Genomic DNA, 19,610 nt, shown 5'->3' with positions numbered 1-19,610 from the left:
TCAAGGACCAGCACCCCATGAGCACTGCAGGGTATAATCCAAAAACAATAAAAAAGACTGATCTCTTTCCCTTCCCTTTCTTTTGGTTAATCGGCCACACCCAGCTGTGCTTAGGGCTGACTCCTGGCTGTGCACAGAGGGGTCAGCCCTGGTGGTGCTCTATAGGGAGAACATTCAGTGCTGGGGATTACACATGGGTCAGTGATATGCAAGGCAAGTGCCCTGCCAACTGTACCATCTCTCTGACCCCAGGCAATATTACTTTCAATGACCTTTTGAAATAGATCTTATCTGGGGACTCCGGCTTGACCCCCTCACTGCAAGCATGCAGTCTCGAATTCGATCCCCCGTGTCACCACATTGGCTGAATGAGATTCCTGGCAGCTCTGGGGTCTGTCTTGCAGCTCTGCCATTCCTCATCCCCGGCAACTGATTTCCAGTTGCACTGCAGTCAGTCAGGAGGACGTTAACATCACAAGAAAAGAGGCCCAATCCCTGGCAAGCAACACCAGTAAAAGGTTGTGGAAACACTGTTGAGTATGTTACCCCAGGTTAGAAAAACATTCAAAAGGACACATGAACACACATTCATCGCAGCACTCAGTGCAATAGCTAAGATACGGAATCAACGTAGGTGTCCAACGACAGGTGACTGTTTTGTGAAGATGTGGAATAGATATGCAATGAAATACTATGCAGCTGCAAGAAATGATGAAATCATGTAATTTGCTGCAACCTGGTTGGAACTGGAGGATATCATATTGAGTGAAGTCAGATGAGGACACATACAGGTTGATCTCACTTCTCTGTGGTAGATAGAATAATTGGATGAGGAAATGTAATGCAGTAGAAGGGGATGCCTACATCAGTCTTGAGCCCAGAGTACAGGAAGGAGAATGACAGAGAAGCAAAGAAATCAACAGGCGGTAGAAAATAAAGGGCGGGACAAGGGCCAGGGCTTTATTTTACCAATGATATGGGAAAGTGGTATAGCTCTCTACTCAAAGCACAGGCTCAACACTTAAAATATGAGACTTAAACAACCACCACTGGGACAGAGCAACAGCCCAACAGGTAAGGCGCTTGCCCTGCACACGGCTGACCTGGGTTCAGTCTCCAGCAACCCATATGGTCTCCTGAGCCTGTGAGGAGTGATTCTGGAGTGCAGAGCCAGGAGTAATCCCTGAGCACCATTGTGTGTGCTTCCCCGATCCCCCACCCCCGCAAAAAACCCTACAACCACTGACCTTGAAATGTGCCTGTCAAGATTGCAGATTGGGTGTAGGAACACTGATGGTGGGGTTGGGGTCAAAATATTGTATACCTAAAACCCAACAACATGTTGGAAATGCCAACTTATCCACCCTTTTTGGAAAACAATATGGGCATTCCTTAAAAAACTAGAAATAGAGCTTCCATATGACCCCACAATACCGCTTCTGGGAATATATTCCAAGAGTACAAAAAAGCACAGTAGAAATTACATCTGCACCTGTATGTTCATTGCAGCATTATCCACAATAGCAAGAATCTGGAAACTACCGAAGTGCCCAAGAACAGACGACTGGTTAAGAAAACCTTGGTACACCTACACAATGGAATACTATGTAGCTGTTAGGAAAGAAGACGTCATCAAATTTGCTTTTTAGGGCTGGAGCTATACACAGCGGGTAGGGCGTTTGCCTTGCATGCCTTTGGCCTTGCATGCCGCAAGCTGGGTTCAATTTCCAGCATCCCATATGGTCCCCTGAGCACCACCAGGGGAAATTCCTAAGTGCAGAACCAGGAGTGACCCCTAAGCATCGCCGGTTGCGACCCAAAAAGCAAAAAAAAAAAAATTTTTTTTTTGCTTGTAAGTGGATGGTCATGGAGAGTATCATGCTAAATGAAATGAGTCAGAAACAGAAAGAAGGGGACAGACATAGAATGCTGCACTCATTTGTGGAATATAAAATAACATAATATGAGACTGACACCCAAGGACAGCAGAGACAAGGGCCAGGAATATTGCTCCATAGTTGGAAGCCTGCCACATGAGCTGGGGAGGAGGCAGCTGGAATAGAGAAGGGATCACTACGTCAATGATGGTTGGAGAGATCATTCGGGATGGGCGATGTGTACGGAAAGTAGATAAAAAATCAAATGTGATGGTCTCTCAGTATCTATATTGCAAATCATAATGTCCTAAAGTAGAGAGAGAGTATAGAGAAAATTGTCTGCCATAGAGGTATGAGGAGGGTTGGGATTTGTATGGGGGAGATACTGGGGATATTGATGGTGAAAAATGTGCACTGGTGGCGGGATGGATGTTTGATCATTGTGTAACTGAAACTCAAATATGAAAGCTCTGTAACTGTAGCTCACAGTGATTCAATTAAAAAAAACCCAACTCTCAATAACTTTGTAAATCATGTTCTTTAAGTATTTTTTTTAAGAGATGTGCACACAGTGGACTTCATGTCTGTCTCCCAATCCCCCAGGTTATCTGAACGAACATGGATACTTAGTTTGTGACAGAGCCACACTGTCCTCTTGCTAGGGACCACAGACCCTGTAGTGGCTTCCAGCCCAGGCCACTGTGGCTGAGCAGATGGCTCTCTGCCAGTGGGCACGGGTGGAGTTCAGTCTCAGGAAAAGCAAGACCCCAAGAGACACATGAATCCACCTCGAAATTCAGGCAAGGAAGGTCTTTGCTGCTCTCTGATATAAAAGAGAAACGATGAGCAAGAATCACGCTGAGAAGTGGCGCCTCTGACAAGCACAGGTGTGAGCACAGCTCTTAGAAGATTCTTATACATGAGTAACACGAGTAGAAGAGCAACCCCTGGTGGTCGTGTGTGAGATCCCCCCATACACACACACACCCTTCCCGAAAGGATGGAGGCCTGCAGCAACCATCAGCTCAGGGGGCAAGCGCCTGGCTCTGATGTAGGATTTCTGGTGAGCACCGCAACTGAATATGGGAGCATCACAGCCAGGGGTGTGTATCACCCTCAGATATCTCGCAACAAAAAAGATGAGGAAGAAAGGTAAAACCCAATTGGAGGTATGGGGGCAGCGGGGAGCTGAACCAAATCTGGGTGGTGCTCAGGTGTGACCCCTACAGTGCTCTGGCAGCACTACTAAGTTGAAACAGAGAATATCCCCTTATAAAGATGGGAAGGAAAAGACGCACTTGGGAGACCAGAGTAGTTGCTGAATGTGACCAACTCCTCAACTTCCCAAATTATTACAAAGAATCCAGTCACCCCTAAACCATTCCAAGGTCCTCAGCAGTCTTCCTCTTTAAGGTAGAAGCTTTTGAACGATAAGAAGCTGCTGCCAGGATTTCAGTACACACCCCAAATTGATAACAATGCCTTAGAGTAAGCTCTCGTGTGGACACTCATCTAAAGACAGGCCATTATGCTATGTGGCTGGGAGAGCGTGAGGGCTTCGCTGTGACCACAGCTCCGTCTGCCTTCACAGTGCAGCTCCCCACCTCACTGACAATCTCCACAGTGGGGTCAAGCGGTCAGTAGGAACAAGGTTTGGGTTTCCTTTGTTCTCTCTTAGTACTTATGTCTTGGCAAAACACTGATGTTCCACAAACAAGCCAGAGTGTCCACTGCTCTGTCTGAGTAAGGCATCGCCTTTCTACTTTGTCAAGTCTGCAGTTGCTACAATCATGGAACTTGTAACCTTAGAACTGATGAGAAGACTAAAAGAATTTTTTAAACAAGCCATCAGTGTAGACCTGTGTAGGTGAACAAAGAAACACTTGAAAGTCAGAAGGGAAAAAAAAGATGCTTGGGGCTGGAGCAATCGTACAGCAGGTAGGGTGTTTGCCTTACACACGGCTGACCCGTGTTTGATCCCCCATCCCATATGTAATTCCTGAGAGGAGAGCCAGGAACAACCCCTGAGCATGGCGGTGTGGCCCCAAAACAAAAAGGAAACAAAAAGATACTGAACGTTTAGGATTAGCAAATGCTGTTGGATTTCCATAACATATGTCATTCCTGATTTCATCTGTAAGAGATGTGATTAGCTCCCTTTCAAAAACAATGGCATCTTACTAATATTTTGGCAATTTATGGAAAATTTATTAATTTACATTTGCAAATAATTATGGCATATTGTAGGTGACCTGTTACTCATTCAACTGATAATGTGTTCACCATTCAGTGTTTATTAATATTATAGATGCTTCATTCAAAAAACTCACTGAGTGATAATTACCTGGAACCCAGGAAGAATCAAGCTTTTGTGGACCCTAAATTTCATCTAGTTTATTAAAATCCTGTTTAACAAAATAAATGAAATGCAAAGTTATGAATATAAAAATCGCTGGGATCTTCCCCGAGATCCTGCAAGTGAGGTTTGGAGTTCAGCTTCCTTTAATTCCTTATCAATTCACCTCAGCTGGGCCATTTTGTTTTGTTTGTGCTTAGGTTTGGGTTACACCTGGCATGCCCTCAGCTGACTGAGCTCTTCTGGCTCTCACCTCGACCTTTCCCCAGATATATTTAATGCAGGGAGTAAATTATGATCAACCCAGCCTCTAATCAACCCAGTCATTTGTCAGATAGGTAATAAAATGAGCTAAGTGAATCCCTTGCCTTTGGAAAAAGATGTAACATTATTTTCCCTTGTTTTTCAGCCACACATAGCAGGGTGCTCAGGGATTACTCCTGGTTGTGCTCAGGGAGAGCATGTGGGTGCTGAGACTTGAACCCAGATCAGCCATGTGCAAGGCAAGTCATGCACCCACTGTACTTGTGCTCCAGACACAGAGTTTTGATCACGCAGGCAACTTGTACCTGAAAGGAATGAGCTAGGTCATTTAGAAAGATTGGGCCCCAAAGAAAGGAGCCCATCCCCCAGCACATTTGGGCTCCCACACTTTCGTTGCTGGGGTGGGTAGTGCCATACTTGGGCACTCCATGAGTGCTGGGGAACCATGTCGTGCAGGGGCTTAACCCTGGGGCTCCAGCACCTACAGAGTGCGCTATCTCCCCAGACTTCATGACAATCTGTTGAGGTGACTGAATTACTCTTAGGAGCTAGTTCTATTTAAATCACATGACAGGGATGATCATTTCTTTCCAGGTATCTATGATTCTTTCATTACCTTTTTCTCTCATTTGAGAGTAAAATTTCAATATATGCAATTCAAATAAATCGTCACCTTCTCCATTATAAATTTGTTGGGTTTTCTTCTCATTGTTTGGGGACCACATTTGGAGGTGTGAATGGGAGTGACTGCTGGCAATGCAAAGCTCAGGCTCCAGCTCTCTGAGCTGTCTCCTCAACCTCATTCATGATGAGTCCTTCTCAGTACACCACCCACCATTATCTCCAGTGTCGCCCCACTATCTTGTTACCCTGCTGTCTGCACTAGCAGTAGGGCTCTCATGTTTTCCCACCAGCATCTGTCTTCTTTCTTCCAGTACTCAAGGTTCTTGGTGACAAACACCCTGCTCTATTCTTCCATATAGTTAGGCTTGACACTCAGAAGAAATGGCACTCTGTGAATGTTCTTGAATGTCTTAATTTTTATAAAGTATGATGCCATTCCACCCCGCCCCCGCTGTCTCCTACAAAACTATACCAAAACTGAGGTTCTTACGGTGCTTGGTATAATATAATGCTTAGTAAAAATGTGGCATTAGAGGCACTGAGGTGACAATAATCTCTAAGCCTGCTCCTTACTAAACTGGTCTTCAGGGTTCTTTTTGCCATTGTCAGTAAATTAAGGAGGTGAAGGGGAGCTGCTACAGGTGGGCACCTGCAGGAACTGTGACCCCGGCCCAGACACACTCCAACCCTTACCCGCCCCATCTAATCTGTCTGCCGGAGGATCGACTCAGGTTTATACCCATGCAGAATCACCGAGCTGCTTTCCTGCCCTTCCTTCATCTAATCTGCAGGAATGGTATAAAACTGGATTTCTGAAACACAAGCAGGTGAAGACTCTTTTCAAAGTCAGACTGAAAGGAGGACCTTCCGCTTGAGTACAGAATTTCCTTTAAGCCTCTGAATTTTGATCTGCTTGTGTCACATCAAATCAGAGAGAAATCAGAGGGAACTTTTCACCCAAGTGGTATAAAACCACACGCTTCTTACACATGAATAATCAGAAAAGTAAGTACAATGAAATTAGGCAAGAACAATGTATGTTTGATGAATGTTTTTCACTCACTCTGATGTAACACAAACACTTTTGGGGTCACAGAGATAGTTTCAGAGATGGAGCACATGTCTGCCATGTATAAGCCCAGAGTTTGATCCCACCACACCACAGAACTCCAGGTGCCTCCCATGGCCGCCTTCTAGCTCAGCTGGCCAGTGTGATGCCAGTTTTGCCAGGAGTGATCCTGGATCCCTCCCCAGCACTGCCAGGTGTGAAGCCTATGGTATGTTTTTATCATAGCTTTTTACCAACTTTTACCACAGCTCAAATCTTTATACTGACCACAGTGAATTCACTTTAGAGGTGTGTATCTATATGTATATATATGTATATATATGTCTATATATATACATATGTATTTTTTCTTCAAAATAATGGTCTAGATTATGAGGGAGGGAAATATGCTAAGACAGATGTTCAGGAACTCTTCTCCTTCCCCATGTAAAAGAAGCTACCAGCTAGGAATGAATCCATAATTCTCCTTCTCAGCCAACTCCCAGTAAAAACTGTTATACCTAGTTCTTCCCGGCTCTTTGTTGCATACATTTAAGTGGTTAGAAACTTTGCGTATGAACAGGAACCAAAGTTGGAATTAAACTGGGAATTCAAAGCCTCATTCACAGTTCAGGGCCATACCAGTGGGAATCACAAGACAATGCTAATGGATACCTTTCTGTTAGTGCTCGAGCCAATAATCAATAATAGAGAAAGCAAAGCATGCCAGGCATCATGCAAATCTCTTGGCCTCTTTGTTCCTTAGTTTCTTCGTTTGAACAAAAAGAATTGGATCTCAAGACATAGAGTTCACACTGGCCTTGCACCAGTTAGTTAATAATAACTGTATGATGTTTTGATGCAGTGTTATTATGTATATTTATCTGCTTTTTTACTTACATCTTGTGTAAAAACTGCATTCCATGCCAGGACTGAAACGTTCCAAAGCTCAGTTCAGTGATTAAATTGCAACCAAGATTCCTACCAAAGAAAAAACACAGGAAAAAAAAGAAGACAAAAGCAGCAGCAGAAGAAGAAAGAAGAAGAAGGAAGAAGAAGAAGAAGGACGAAGAAGGAAGAAAGAAGAAAGAAGGAAGGTGAAAGAAGGAAGAAGATGAAGAAGGAAGAAGGAAGAGAAAGAGGAAGAAGAAGAAGAAATAAGGAAAAAGAAAGAGGAAGAGGAGGAGGAAGGGGAAGAGGAAATAAAGGAGGAGCCGGAGGAGGAGGAGGAGGAAGAGGAGGAGGAGGAGGAGGAGGAGGAGGAGGAGGAGATGCAGAAAGAGAAGGAGGAGGAGGAGAAGAGGGAGAAGGAGAAGAAGGAGGAGGAGGAGGAACAAGAAGAAAGAAGGAAGAAGAAAGAGGAAGAGGAGGAGGAGGAAGAAGAGAAAGAGGAAAAAGGAGGAGGAGCAGAAGAAAAGGGAAGAGAAGGAGAAGAAGGAGATGCAGAAGGAGAAGGAGAAGATGCAAAAGGAGAAGGAGGAGGAAGACGAAGAGGAGAAGATGGAGAAGGAGGAGGAGAACAAGAGAAAGAGGGAAGAAGAAAGAGGAAGAGGAGGAGGAGGGAGAGATGGAGGAAAAAGGAGGAGGAGCAGAAGGAGGAGGAGAAAGAGAAGAAGGAGATGCAGAAGGAGAAGGAGGAGGAGGAGGAGATGGAGAAGGAGGAGAAGGAGAAGGAGAAGGAGAAGGAGAAGGAGAAGAAGGAGAAGGAGAAGGAGAAGAAGGAGAAGGAGAAGGAAAAGAAGGAGGAGAAGGAGAAGAAGGAGGCATTACTTCTAATTCACATAACCACATTTCATGCACTAAACATCACTGTGAAAGACCTTTAAGATTTATTCTTTGATGTTTATGACACAAAATAGCAAATGCTTAACAAACACTTCACTAATGAAGTTCTCTAGAACAGGGATTCATGACTTCAGCACTACTGCCACATGGGGACTGGATACTTATGGGGGGGCTGTCCAGTGCATTGTAGCTATTCAGCAGTGTATCTGGAGGTCTCTGCTCACTAGGCACCAACAGCATCATTATAGATCTGACAATTAAAACAATAAAAACTACCTCATGGCACTATCAAGGGTCATGTGGGCACAAAATCATCCAGGTTGAGGGCCATGGTTCTATTGTTCACATTGCTCTGACTAGTAATTCTCATACTAATACTTACTTACAGGCAAAAAAGGATTTGCTGTAGTTTTAGTAGCTGAAGCTACTAGGAGTAAGAAGGAAAAAAATCTTTCAAACTTAGTTAAGTGAAGATCTTTGCAGCTTTTAAAATTCGCTGTGTTGACAATGTTAGGGGAACTGTTTAGTAACTCAAACATAAGGTTTTATTTTGGATTTCATTGCACAACTGGCCTCTCTCTGGGCTAAAATGTGTCTCCCAAGCTAGAGTCTAGCATTGTGTGTGAAGTTGGGAGCAGGGAGGGATGCAATGAGGCCTGTGCAATGATGCTAATGAAACCCTTTCTGTATGTGATATTAAACAGTGTTTCTTAGCCTCGGAAAAGAGTAAAAAACGTTGTACAAGGGAATGGAATCATCTTTATGGTGCTTATAAAAAACATGTTATTTTTGGAAGTGGGACTCTATTGCTAATTGATTTCCTGACCCTGCTATTAACAGTTTTGTTAGAAATAATTATAAAAATATTTCCCCTAATAAAACAGATCTTAAGAAGTTGCTAGCAAACAAAGCGTTGCTTTCTTGTGCACACATATTAAAATAGATATTGTCCAATTTTCTTCAGTTCTGTCCCTGTTCATTCTTTCACTGTACGAGTGTAATCAAATGTGGTGACATTTGGGGGAGTGTATGTAAGCTGTAAAATGCTGTCTCAGTCATAATTACTGTGGTAGAAGGAGAGTGTGTCTTCTGAAAATAATAAAAAAGAAATTTGTATTACAATAGCATTGAATTTGAACCCAGAAATAAAGTAAATGTAAAAGAAATGTGCACTAGACTTGCTTAGCTGATTATTTTTCAAATACTTGTTTACAGTGATATTAAAGATTTGCATTGTTAGGCCTCATTCAAGGAACAGTAACTCAGTCTATATTAAATCTCTGTGCTCTTCTGTAGCTGATCCTGTCAAGTGACCTTTCAAAGCATCCCAAATAAGGATCGACTGAGGTCACCATAGGCTAATGAGTCTTCACCCAAGCTTCACTTAATTCTTTAAATAAAGTAATTAGGGAATGCTCTAGAATATGAAGTCTTTAAACATACCTGGATATTCCTCTTTTCAGGAGAAATTGGGGATATTGCCTCATCCTACATTTGAGAATCTACAGAATAGAAGACTTTAGACATTTCCAGTACTTCCTGAAAACTAGTTTACTTTTCTAACTATTGTGTTGAGAACAAATTGCTGTAGTTTTCTCTTAGCTAGTTTATACATGGTTATCATAACTCACGTAACTTGGAGAACCTGGCAAGCTACTGAGAGTTTACTGCCCACATGGGGGGAGAGCCTGGCAAGCTCCCTGTGGTGTATTCATATGCCAAATACAGTAATAATGATGGGTCTCAAACCCCTGATCCTGAAGAGCCTCTAATGCAATGCCACTAGGAAGGACAAGTAAAGAGAGGCTGCTAAAATCTCAGGGCTAGGATAATGGAGACGTTACTGGGCCTGCTGGAACAAATCAATGATGAACAGGATGACAGTGACAGTGACAGTGATTTTTAACTTACACATGCTGCAAAAATGGTAGTGCTTCAAATGTACACCTTTCAATGAACTGTATCTTATTGCAAGATAAATCTCTAGGAAAAGGAAGAAGAAAATATTGTTTCAATTAACTACCAAATATATAATATTAGAAATAACTAGTAGAAGTCAAAATAATATTGAATGAGTAGATTTGAATGTTCCAGAACCCCTAACCTTCTTTCATTTCTCTCAACCACAAATCTTCATGAATTAATTGTATGACTACTTGGTTCTAATATTGGAGTTAAACTTTTCTTGGAGCAGAGAATTGATTGGGTGATTTTTATGTTCTCAATTCTACTTGGAGTTCAATTTTTTTTACCTCCATGTGAAATTACTATATTTAATATAATCATTTCAAATATTCAAATGAACAGTCTCATGTTTATATACCTTCCTGTTTAGCTAGGCTAATAAAATGATCCTTTTTCATATAATGTGAAATGAAATTACTCCTTTCAGACAGAACTTTGAACTAATTTAGAATTAAACTTTTTTATCATAATAGAAAATCAATTTTTGGTTCTATATTTTCTGAATATTCCATTAATTCACTGCTTTCATTGTACAAGGGTGGAACAAACAAAATCCTCAGAGTGCTGAATTTTTTTTTGATTACAGTTGACTGTTTTATATCTATTAATTCTCCTTAAGTTCTTTCACATATGACCAAGATGGGTATAACTATCTCCTAGCTCATCCCTCTTCTTCTTGCCTCTGTTCTTTCTTTCGTTCCCTTCCTTGGCACTGCTCAGGGATCACTCCTGACTGCACACACATCACTCTGGGGGGCTCAGGGGACCCTGCATGGTGCTGGGGATCAAACCTGGGTCACCCATGTGCAGAAGCAAGCCCCTTACCCCTGTCCTATCATTCCAGTCCCAGGCTTTCCTTTTCTGACCCACAATGCACACCGTCATGTATTAACTTTCCAAATAGTTCTCAAACACCAGTCTCACTTGGGAGCTGATTGAAGATGCCTGTTCTCCAATCAACCTACTCCAAATCAGCTGGAGCAGGAACTGTGTTGGGGGGTTAACAGGCCCTCCAAGTGATCTACTGCAGGCCTGAGTGACCCAGCGCAGGTGGGCACGAGGGAGCTCTGCATGCTAGCCCTGGCTTACAACTCCTGGGTCTAGGTGTCTACTCTCTTTTTTGGTATTCTGAGAGCATTGAGGTGTTTTTCCTGTGTTCTACCTTTCTCCTACTCTCTTTTTACAAGATTCTGTCCAAGATGTCTGTGTGACAATAGCCCAACAATTCCTACAACAGAACTCTCCTCGTGATAATCTCACATGTTCTTAATAGTACTGCTATAGAATCACTCTGTTTTAGCCAAGTATTTCATATTTAAATTTTCATTTAAGTTATAGATAATTCAGAAATATGCTGACATAGGGTGTAAGAATGTATTGCAAATCACAATGATGAAACTACACATATTTTTTAAAATTCTGGGCTACTGGAATTCAAGTAAAGTTCTTTATTTTCTTGTTCTATAATTCAAGTTTATTTTTATTTTTAAAATAATTTTTATTAAGCCAACTTTTAAAAGTTTTCTATAAAGGCCAGAAATTTAAAAATAATAATATTCTAGATTTTGCAGAGCATATTTTTATAATATTTTTTCTTTTACAGAAAAACACAAACATCAACTTTATAAACACAAGCATAGTTTGAGCTTGCTCTTCAAGCTGTGCTCTCCCGTGTGTCTCGCTTGCTAGGGTCTATGTTCCTTGGCTTATTCACTTGCACTCTGGAAAAGCCGGTGCTCTCTCTCCAACATCGCCCTCCTTTCTCTCCTCCCACATCTTCCTAAGCACGTTTCATTCAATCTGCTTCACTGTTGCACCTCTTGAAATTCTTTCCTGCAAGGGACAGGCGGTGGACCCAGGATGCCTGTGATGAGGTTGGGACTGCTTTCCCTTTCCTACTGGTGCAGGCTGGCAGATGTACTTTGGGGGAATACTAAAACTAAAGAAGACATTCCCTAGCCCCAAAGTAGCTCAAGAGCTTGAGTCACATCATTTGAAATGCAAATTCTGAGCTCTTGGAGGAGAAACTGAGGTACCACCAGGATGCAAAAATCCAAGGCCCCACCCAGAAAAGGCTGGTCCCCTCAGAAAAGAAATTACACAAGAATCCATGAGATTATAAAGAGAACATCAACAGTGCAAGACATTCCTGTGACAACACCCAGACTAATTTTTAGTATGCAAAACTCCAGGAAAGGACAACCTTTTTGGAAGGATTGAATAAAAACACCTTCTGAAAGTCCTCAGGGCTTGCTCTTCAGGGCCTGACTATCTCACTTGCTTCTTTCTGTTTCTTTGCTTGTTTATTTCCACTCTGTCTCACCTGTGTTCTCTCTTGGACACATACTTCTTACTTCCTCTCCCTCACAACTTTCTAAATAAGTTTTAATAAAATCTATCTTTCTTCATGCACAAAATTTTAATAAATAAATAAATAAATAAATAATGAAGCCAGAGTGATAGTACAGCGGGTGGGGTGTTTGCCTGGCATGCAGCTGACCCGGGTTTGATCCCCAGCATCTCATATGGTCCCCCCAGCACTGCCAGGAGTAATTCCTGAGTTTAGAGCCAGGAGTAACCCCTGGGCATCCCTGAGTGTGATCCAAAAGTAATACATACACACATACATGAAAATTTAAAAATAAAAAATAAAAACAGGAACATATTTGCATAGCTCTTTGTTTTTATTTAGTAGTGCTCAGAGGATGCTTCAGGAACATTACTGGGGGGTCAGGGAATGGGGAGCCCAGAACCTCGTTCTGCTGGGAAACCAACCTGGGCCTCCTGTTGCTAAGCATCACACTCAACATTTGTGCAATATCCCCAGCTGACAAAAACAATTCTTAAGTTAATGGGCTATGTAAAACTGGACCATGCATTGGTTTTGATCCATGGGGACATAAAGGAACTCTATGCGAACACAGAGGAGATGGTATATTAGCACTCTAAGTTAAGTTTACATGGGTGATGCAAATATAAGTACTTTTCATTTATTATTAAAGTTTAAAGAAAAACTTTTGTGAAGCAAGACAGTTTATATTGAATGAAACTTTCTTAGAAAGATGTGGGGGGGTTGCAAAGAGAAAGAATTTGTTCACAAGATAACCCGGGTTTCTCCAGACCAAAAAAAGCAAACAAAGAGACATGGGGACAAGTAAGCAAAGTACACGATCCAGGGAGAACATGGGCTTGAAGAGTAAGCCTAAAGTTTTTTTATATATGCACATGTAGATATTTATATACATAAATGCAAATATAATTTAGTGCCAGAAATAACATGAGAGGTTTTTAATGCTATAATCACAAAACTATAGAATTGTATTACTGGAAGAAATGATAAAGATTAACTTGCACACCCTTTGTTTTATAAACAACAGAGCTAAAATCTCATAAATGAATGATTAACTAACTTACAAGTACTTGAGGGATAGCAGGCCTTCAAATGAATCCTTATGTAATTCAGTCAAAGAATTGTCACTGAGGATTCTGAGAAATGGAAAAATTATTTCTGGACCAAAATGCAAAATAACTATGACTATTTACTACATAGGACTAATTCTTACACATAATCATGGTGCTTTCTAAAGACCCCAATTCTTATTTAACTTAGGGATAGTGATCTCTGTTTAAACTCTTTGTTTTGTCCTCACTTATATCCATCATATACTGATATCCATCACACAAACACAGCTATTGACTCTTCACACCAAGTAACTTATTCAAAGCATATTCTCTAGGTCAGAAAATCTGTCAGATCCAAATTCTGGGTGACACCAGAACCTCAGGATTGCCACTCCCTCCTCTCTTCCAAACATTACTCTGGATACCCCATGAAGAATGAAATTAAATCTGTAAAGGAAGCCCTTTGAAACTTAACACCATTAACTTTTTTTGTTCTGGGAAATAAAACGTGCACAAAGTGCATATGACAAATACTCAAGAATGATTGAGGCCAGTGATCACGCTGGACAAGAATTGAGTGTTTAAGGTAGATAAGGGGATATTCCTGATAACCGTTCAGTATCAATATTGCAACCCCAATACCCAAAAGGAGAAAGACAGAGACAGAGACAGAGAGAAGAAGAGTGCCTGTCCAAAGCAGGCACGGTGTGGGGGGTGGGGGGTGATGGGAGGAACCTAGGGATACTGGTGCTGGGAAACGTACACTGGTGGAGGGATGGGTGTTGAAACAGTGTACGATTGAAACCTAACCATGAACAACCATGAAACACTACTATGGACAATACTGTAAAACTGTAAATCAAAATAGCTAAAATAAAAAGATATTTTTAAAAATGAATTAATTATAGCCTTTTCCGATCTTGCCAGTAAGTATCAAATTCCTATGACTATCATGCTTTCATTAATTTAAACATCATTTATTACTCATATTCAAGTTTAATGACATACAAAACTCATAAAAGATTAGTCTACTACTTCGGATGTCAATATTTTTCTATACATCACTTGTGTCTCAATTGACACAATTAAAAAAGCAATAAACATCAGAAAAATGGGCAAAGGACCATCCATTCAAAAAATGCAAAGGTTCAGTGAACATGTAAAAGTATTTAAATTCAAAAATAACCAGAAAAATTAAAATACAGATGGGATCCCTTTTATTCATTCATCAGACCAGCCCCCGAATGAAGAATGCTCAGAGGTGGATGGGCATGGAGAATCAATGCTTTCATGAACTGTTAAATTAGCACAACTATTTTGAGGTCAATTAAATTTTTATAACTACATATCCTTCAGCCCAGCAAATCTATATCTATTTATCTATTTAACAGACCTATTTGCCCATATTCACAAGACCATGAGCTGCAGTAATTCATGTGAAAAAAAAAATCAAGGGGGCTGGAGCAATAGCACAGTGGGTAGGGCATTTGCCTTGCACGTGGCCGACCCAGGTTCAATTCCCAGCATCCCATATGGTCCTGAGCACCACCAGGAGTAATTCCTGTGTGTAGAGCCAGGAGTAACCCCTGCGCATTGCCGGGTGTGACCCAAAAAACAAAAACAAAAACAAATTTAAAAAAATCAAAACATCTTTCAATACAATTACTATTAAACAGGAGTTTAAATGGATGGGGTAAACCTTTATGTACCATAAAGGAAAGAAGTCTAAAGCAAAATAAAGTGAAAGTATCAAGTGGCAGATGTTATATTTACAGGGAAAAAAACAAATCAGAAGATTAAATTTTGCACTATGAATCATTTTTTAAATTTTAATTAAGAATGTAGTCATGGGGCTGGAGTGATAGAACAGCAGGTAGGGCGTTTGCCTTGCACGCAGCCAATCCAATTTCGAATCCTAGCATCCCATATGCTCCCCCGAGCACCCCCAAGGGTAATTCCTGAGTGCAGAGCCAGGACTAACCCCTGTGCATTGCCAAGTGTGACCCAAGAAGCAAAAAATAAAAAAGAATGTGAACACATATCATGTTTGTTCATCTGTGTGGGCTGTCTCTAAAACATGTACTTCTCTTTTTCTCCTCTCACATCTTTCTAAAGTAAGTTTCAATAAAAACCAGCTGCATCACCAAAATATATACATATATGTATACGTGTGTATAAAATTAACTCTATTAGTTATAGAATGGAAAACAAAGAGACATTTTAAATAAGAGCTTGGTAAACTAAAAATTTTTATTTATTCATTTATTTTTGCTTTTTGGGTCACACCCGGCAATGCACAGGGGTTACTCCTGGATCTGCAATCAAGAATTACCCTTGGCAGTGCTCAGGGGACCATATGGGATGCTGAGATTCAAACCCGGGTTGGTCGCATACAAGGCAAACGCCCTACCCGCTGTGCTATCGCTCCAGCCCAGTAAACAAAAAATTTTTAAAGAAGTAAACTATTATAACTAATGGAGGTTGTTATGGGATGTGAGGGGGAAATTCCTTTTATCAGAGGTATTGATCTTAAAATTGTATACTAAGGAGGATTTTATGGTGCAATTACTTTTTAATATTCATATTTGGAGAGAATATACTCACAGTTTCTCAACCCAAGGGTATGCCTTCCATGTATTTCCATCAATGGAAGAAATAGAGTTTCCTTGGAAATTTCTATGAAGAAACACAGTTCAGAGACTTGAATAGGTAGGAAAAGAATGAACAGAGTAAGTAAAAGAGGAGCTGAAGCGAGAGCACAGCAGAGAGGGCGTTTGCCTTGCACACAGCTGATCCGGGTTCGATTTCCAGCTTCACATATGGTCCTCCGAGCACTGCCAGGAGTAATTCCTGAGGGCAAAGCCAGGAATAACCCCTGAGCATTGCAGGGTGTGACCCAAAAAGCAAAACAAAACAAAACAGAATAAGTAAAAGAATAAAGAAAACACAGAAGACACCAGCTTATTTCCACAGCTATCAGATTCCCATTTTGCCCCACTAGAGACATAATGTGGGGTGACTAGTCAAACAATGAAATATCTGACAACCTAAACTTCCTAATTCCTTGAGTAGCTAAAATAATGCCAATTAATTAGCATGTAAGTCATTTTTCCAAACTCACACCTATTGTAACTCCTACTGCAAATCAATGGAGAAACTTTTAATTTCAAAAGTATAATATACAGGGAAATGAACAAAATTATCAGCAAATAAATATTTAAAAAACATTGCCAGAGAACACCAAAGTTTTAGATCTATACTCTCTATTCGAAGTTCGAGATAGTAGAAATTTCTAGACAGACTAGGGAAATTAGAAAATGAATGGGACTAGTGAGGAGAGATATATTCAATGTACTTCACCAGGAAAAGAACAAATCACAAAGAATTATCTTTAGTGGGGGAAAAAATACACAGGAAAGAAAGTAGAAGAAAACCCAAGATGGTAACAGGAGTTACTGTGCAGTAGTCATACAGCTGGGAGAGTGGGAAAGTGGGATTTTCACACATTATCCTGTTTACTTTACTGACCTATTGTACCAAAGTTTATGAACTTACACATGTATAGATGCATGAAATTGGTAGGGGTGCGGGGGGATGGTGCTGAGGACTTACCCCTGGTACTTAACTTCATAAGTATCAAAATGAACAAGTATCACAGCAATACTAGGAAGTGATAATTTACCATACTCCCCACCTAAAGAAAAGGGAACTGAGTCACAGAGCTAAATGACTTGTCCAAGGTAACAAAGCTAACAAATGACAAACTCAGGCAGTCTGGCTCCAGAAATCATGTCCATAAGCACAAGGTGTGGCACTAGCAAAAAAAGATAAGGAAGACATACTATTGTCTAAAAAAAAAAAAGCTAGGGCAAAAAATAAAACAAAGGTTAGGGAATTAAATGAAGGAATGAGGGGATGAAGGATAGGTTGAGGGTGAGACAAAAATAGGGAAGGAAAGAGAGTATGGACAATTATAAGAAAAAGACTGGGGAAGAAGAAACAACATTTAAAGAAAAATGAGGATATCTTTTTTTTTTTTTTTTGCTTTTTGGGTCACACCCAGTGATGCTCAGGGGTTACTCCTGGCTTTGCACTCAGGAATTGCTCCTGGCAGTGCTTGGGGGACCATATGGGATGCCGGGGATCAAACCCAGGTCGGCCGAGTGCAAGGCAAATGCCCTACCCGCTGTGCTATCGCTCCAGCCCCAAAGAATGAGGATATCTTTTGACCAACAAAATATGAAAAAAGAGAGAGAATCATTTAACGTGGACATGGGGGATGAGGCAGATACAGGAAGACATTGAAGCAAAGGCTTGCTACGTCAATAGGCAGAATGCAGAGATGAGAGGAAAGGTGATTCTTACAGTATAGTGAAGGTCCTGTTGATGTTGGGCCCTGGCACAGGCACTCTACGGAGTCTCTTCTCTGGACTGAGACCGGTGCAGGAGAGGGTATCCTCTGTGCAGGTACAGAGCTCACATATGTTGAAGGTCATGTGTTCATTCTGTTGCAGTTGCTCAGGGAAATCTACATGTGCCTTTTCGGAAGTAGATCGTCCAGAAGATAGGGCTGAAGAGTGAGTCAGGGAAGCTGTCCTTGATGTTTCTGGTTGTGGCGTTTCGTCCAAAGTTACAGATGTCTGTTCACTCAGATCTGTGTGTTGATGCTGACGCTGTTCTGACAGCAATCCCTCTGTGGGGGTTGTCAGAGTGGTACTTGTTGAAACTGTTACCTCAGCTTTCTTTGGGGCCTTTGAAAACGGAACTCCAGTCTCTTGCATGGTTGGAGCTGTAACTGAACTGCCTTCAGTGACAGGAACGTCCTTGTTTATAGGTGGATATGTGACTTCACTCAAGTTTGAATGAGGACTCAGAGATGGTGTAATAGGTGTCACATCTGAGTGTTCTGTAGCACTGGTACTTGTCAGGGTTGTCGAGGGTTTAGTCTTCACAGTGTGTTCTGAAGGTACAGTTATATATTGATGTGTAGAAGGTTGATTTTGATTAGAAGTCTGACCTGTGGTCTTCTGTGTGGTTGGAGAAGGTACTGTCTTCAAAACCCCCAGACTGGGTAGAGCTGAAATCTTAGTGGCGATTGAATGAGTCCGCACATTCCCTGTTGGTTTTGTCACAGTGTGCTCTGTGGGAGCGGTAGTCTTCTTCAGGATCGTAGAAGCTTTGCTCTCCCTACTTGGTTCTGCCGTGAGAGTCGTAACCCGGACTGATGATGGATGCTGAGTTGATGCTGAAAGTGGTCCTTCCAAATGCTCTGAAGCCTGAGCCAAAACGATATCTGTTGGTAACTCTGAAAGCTGAGTGAGGGTCTCCTGCACAGGTGAAGAAATTTCCATTTTCTCAGCAGGTTCCTTGTCTGGCGAAAGCTGAGTTAGAGTCTGACCCAAATGTAGAGCTACCATCTCACTCTGGAACATCTGTGTTTCAGAAATGGTTGATGATACAATCTGCCAGCCAGATAATTCCATGTTCTCAGAGAGGCCTGGAAATGAAGCCTGGACCTCCTGGGATGGAGGTTGAGCCTGGGCCTCCTGCTGAACTGAAGGTTTGACCTCATTTATGACCTCTGTACTTTCAGAAATAGTCACACCCTTAGGATTAGAAGTGACACTGGGCAAGTTGATGTGTGGAGCTTTACTGTGACTTGGAGATGGAATATTTTCTTCAGAATGCGGGAAAGGGTGAGTGACGGATTCCTCAGATGGCTCAGGAGATTGAGCCTGCATCTCCTGCTGGACTGAAGGTTCATCCTCATTACTGATCTCTGTAGATATGGAAAATGTCACACCAATAGGTTTAGCACTGACATATGTCAAATTTAAGCTTGGGGATTCATTGTGACGTGGAGATGTAATAAACTCTTCGGGATGCAGGGGTGGATTAGTGACAGATTCCTCAGATGGCTCAGACGGTTGATCCAGGGCCTCCTGTGGCACTGGAGAAGATTCAACCTCATCACCAACCTCTGAAAAAATGGAAAATGTCACACTCAAAGGCTGAGCAGTGACATGGGGCAAGTTTAAGTGTGAAGTTCCATTCTGACTTGGAGTTGGAAGATTTTCTGCAGGATGAAGAAATGGTTGAGCTTCCAACTCCATAGAAGATTCAGGAGGCTGAGCTAGGGATTCCTGCTGGATTGAAGATTCAGTCACCTCAAGGATCTCTGGAGCTTGAGCCACTGCCTCCTGCTGTATGGCAGAGTCACCCTCAGGGCTCTCTAGAGGCTGAGACTGGGCCACCTCTTGAGCTAGAGAGTGTTCATTCTCTTCACGGT

The 19,610-nt window shown here is 41.6% G+C and overlaps 1 protein-coding gene across 1 annotated transcript in view; it reads right to left on the bottom strand.

Moving 5' to 3' along the window:
• LOC129406564 (leucine-rich repeat-containing protein 37A2-like) overlaps positions 1 to 17,987 on the bottom strand; it is a 49,102-nt gene extending 31,115 nt beyond the window's left edge. The window contains exons 1-5 of the mRNA XM_055144729.1: positions 17,687 to 17,987; positions 15,926 to 15,997; positions 13,334 to 13,405; positions 9,866 to 9,937; positions 7,070 to 7,150 (exon numbers count right to left, since the gene is read on the bottom strand). Of these exons, the coding sequence (XP_055000704.1) occupies positions 7,070 to 7,150; positions 9,866 to 9,937; positions 13,334 to 13,405; positions 15,926 to 15,997; positions 17,687 to 17,817 (428 nt within the window). The 5' untranslated portion in view covers positions 17,818 to 17,987. The remainder of the gene's footprint in view (positions 1 to 7,069; positions 7,151 to 9,865; positions 9,938 to 13,333; positions 13,406 to 15,925; positions 15,998 to 17,686) is intronic.
• Between the last annotated feature and the right edge of the window lie 1,623 nt (positions 17,988 to 19,610).

Source organism: Sorex araneus, chromosome 7, assembly GCF_027595985.1.
Source record: "Sorex araneus isolate mSorAra2 chromosome 7, mSorAra2.pri, whole genome shotgun sequence".
Taxonomy (NCBI): Eukaryota; Metazoa; Chordata; class Mammalia; order Eulipotyphla; family Soricidae; genus Sorex; species Sorex araneus.
Note: the sequence above shows the minus strand (reverse complement) of the source record. Positions and strands in the feature narration are given on the sequence as shown.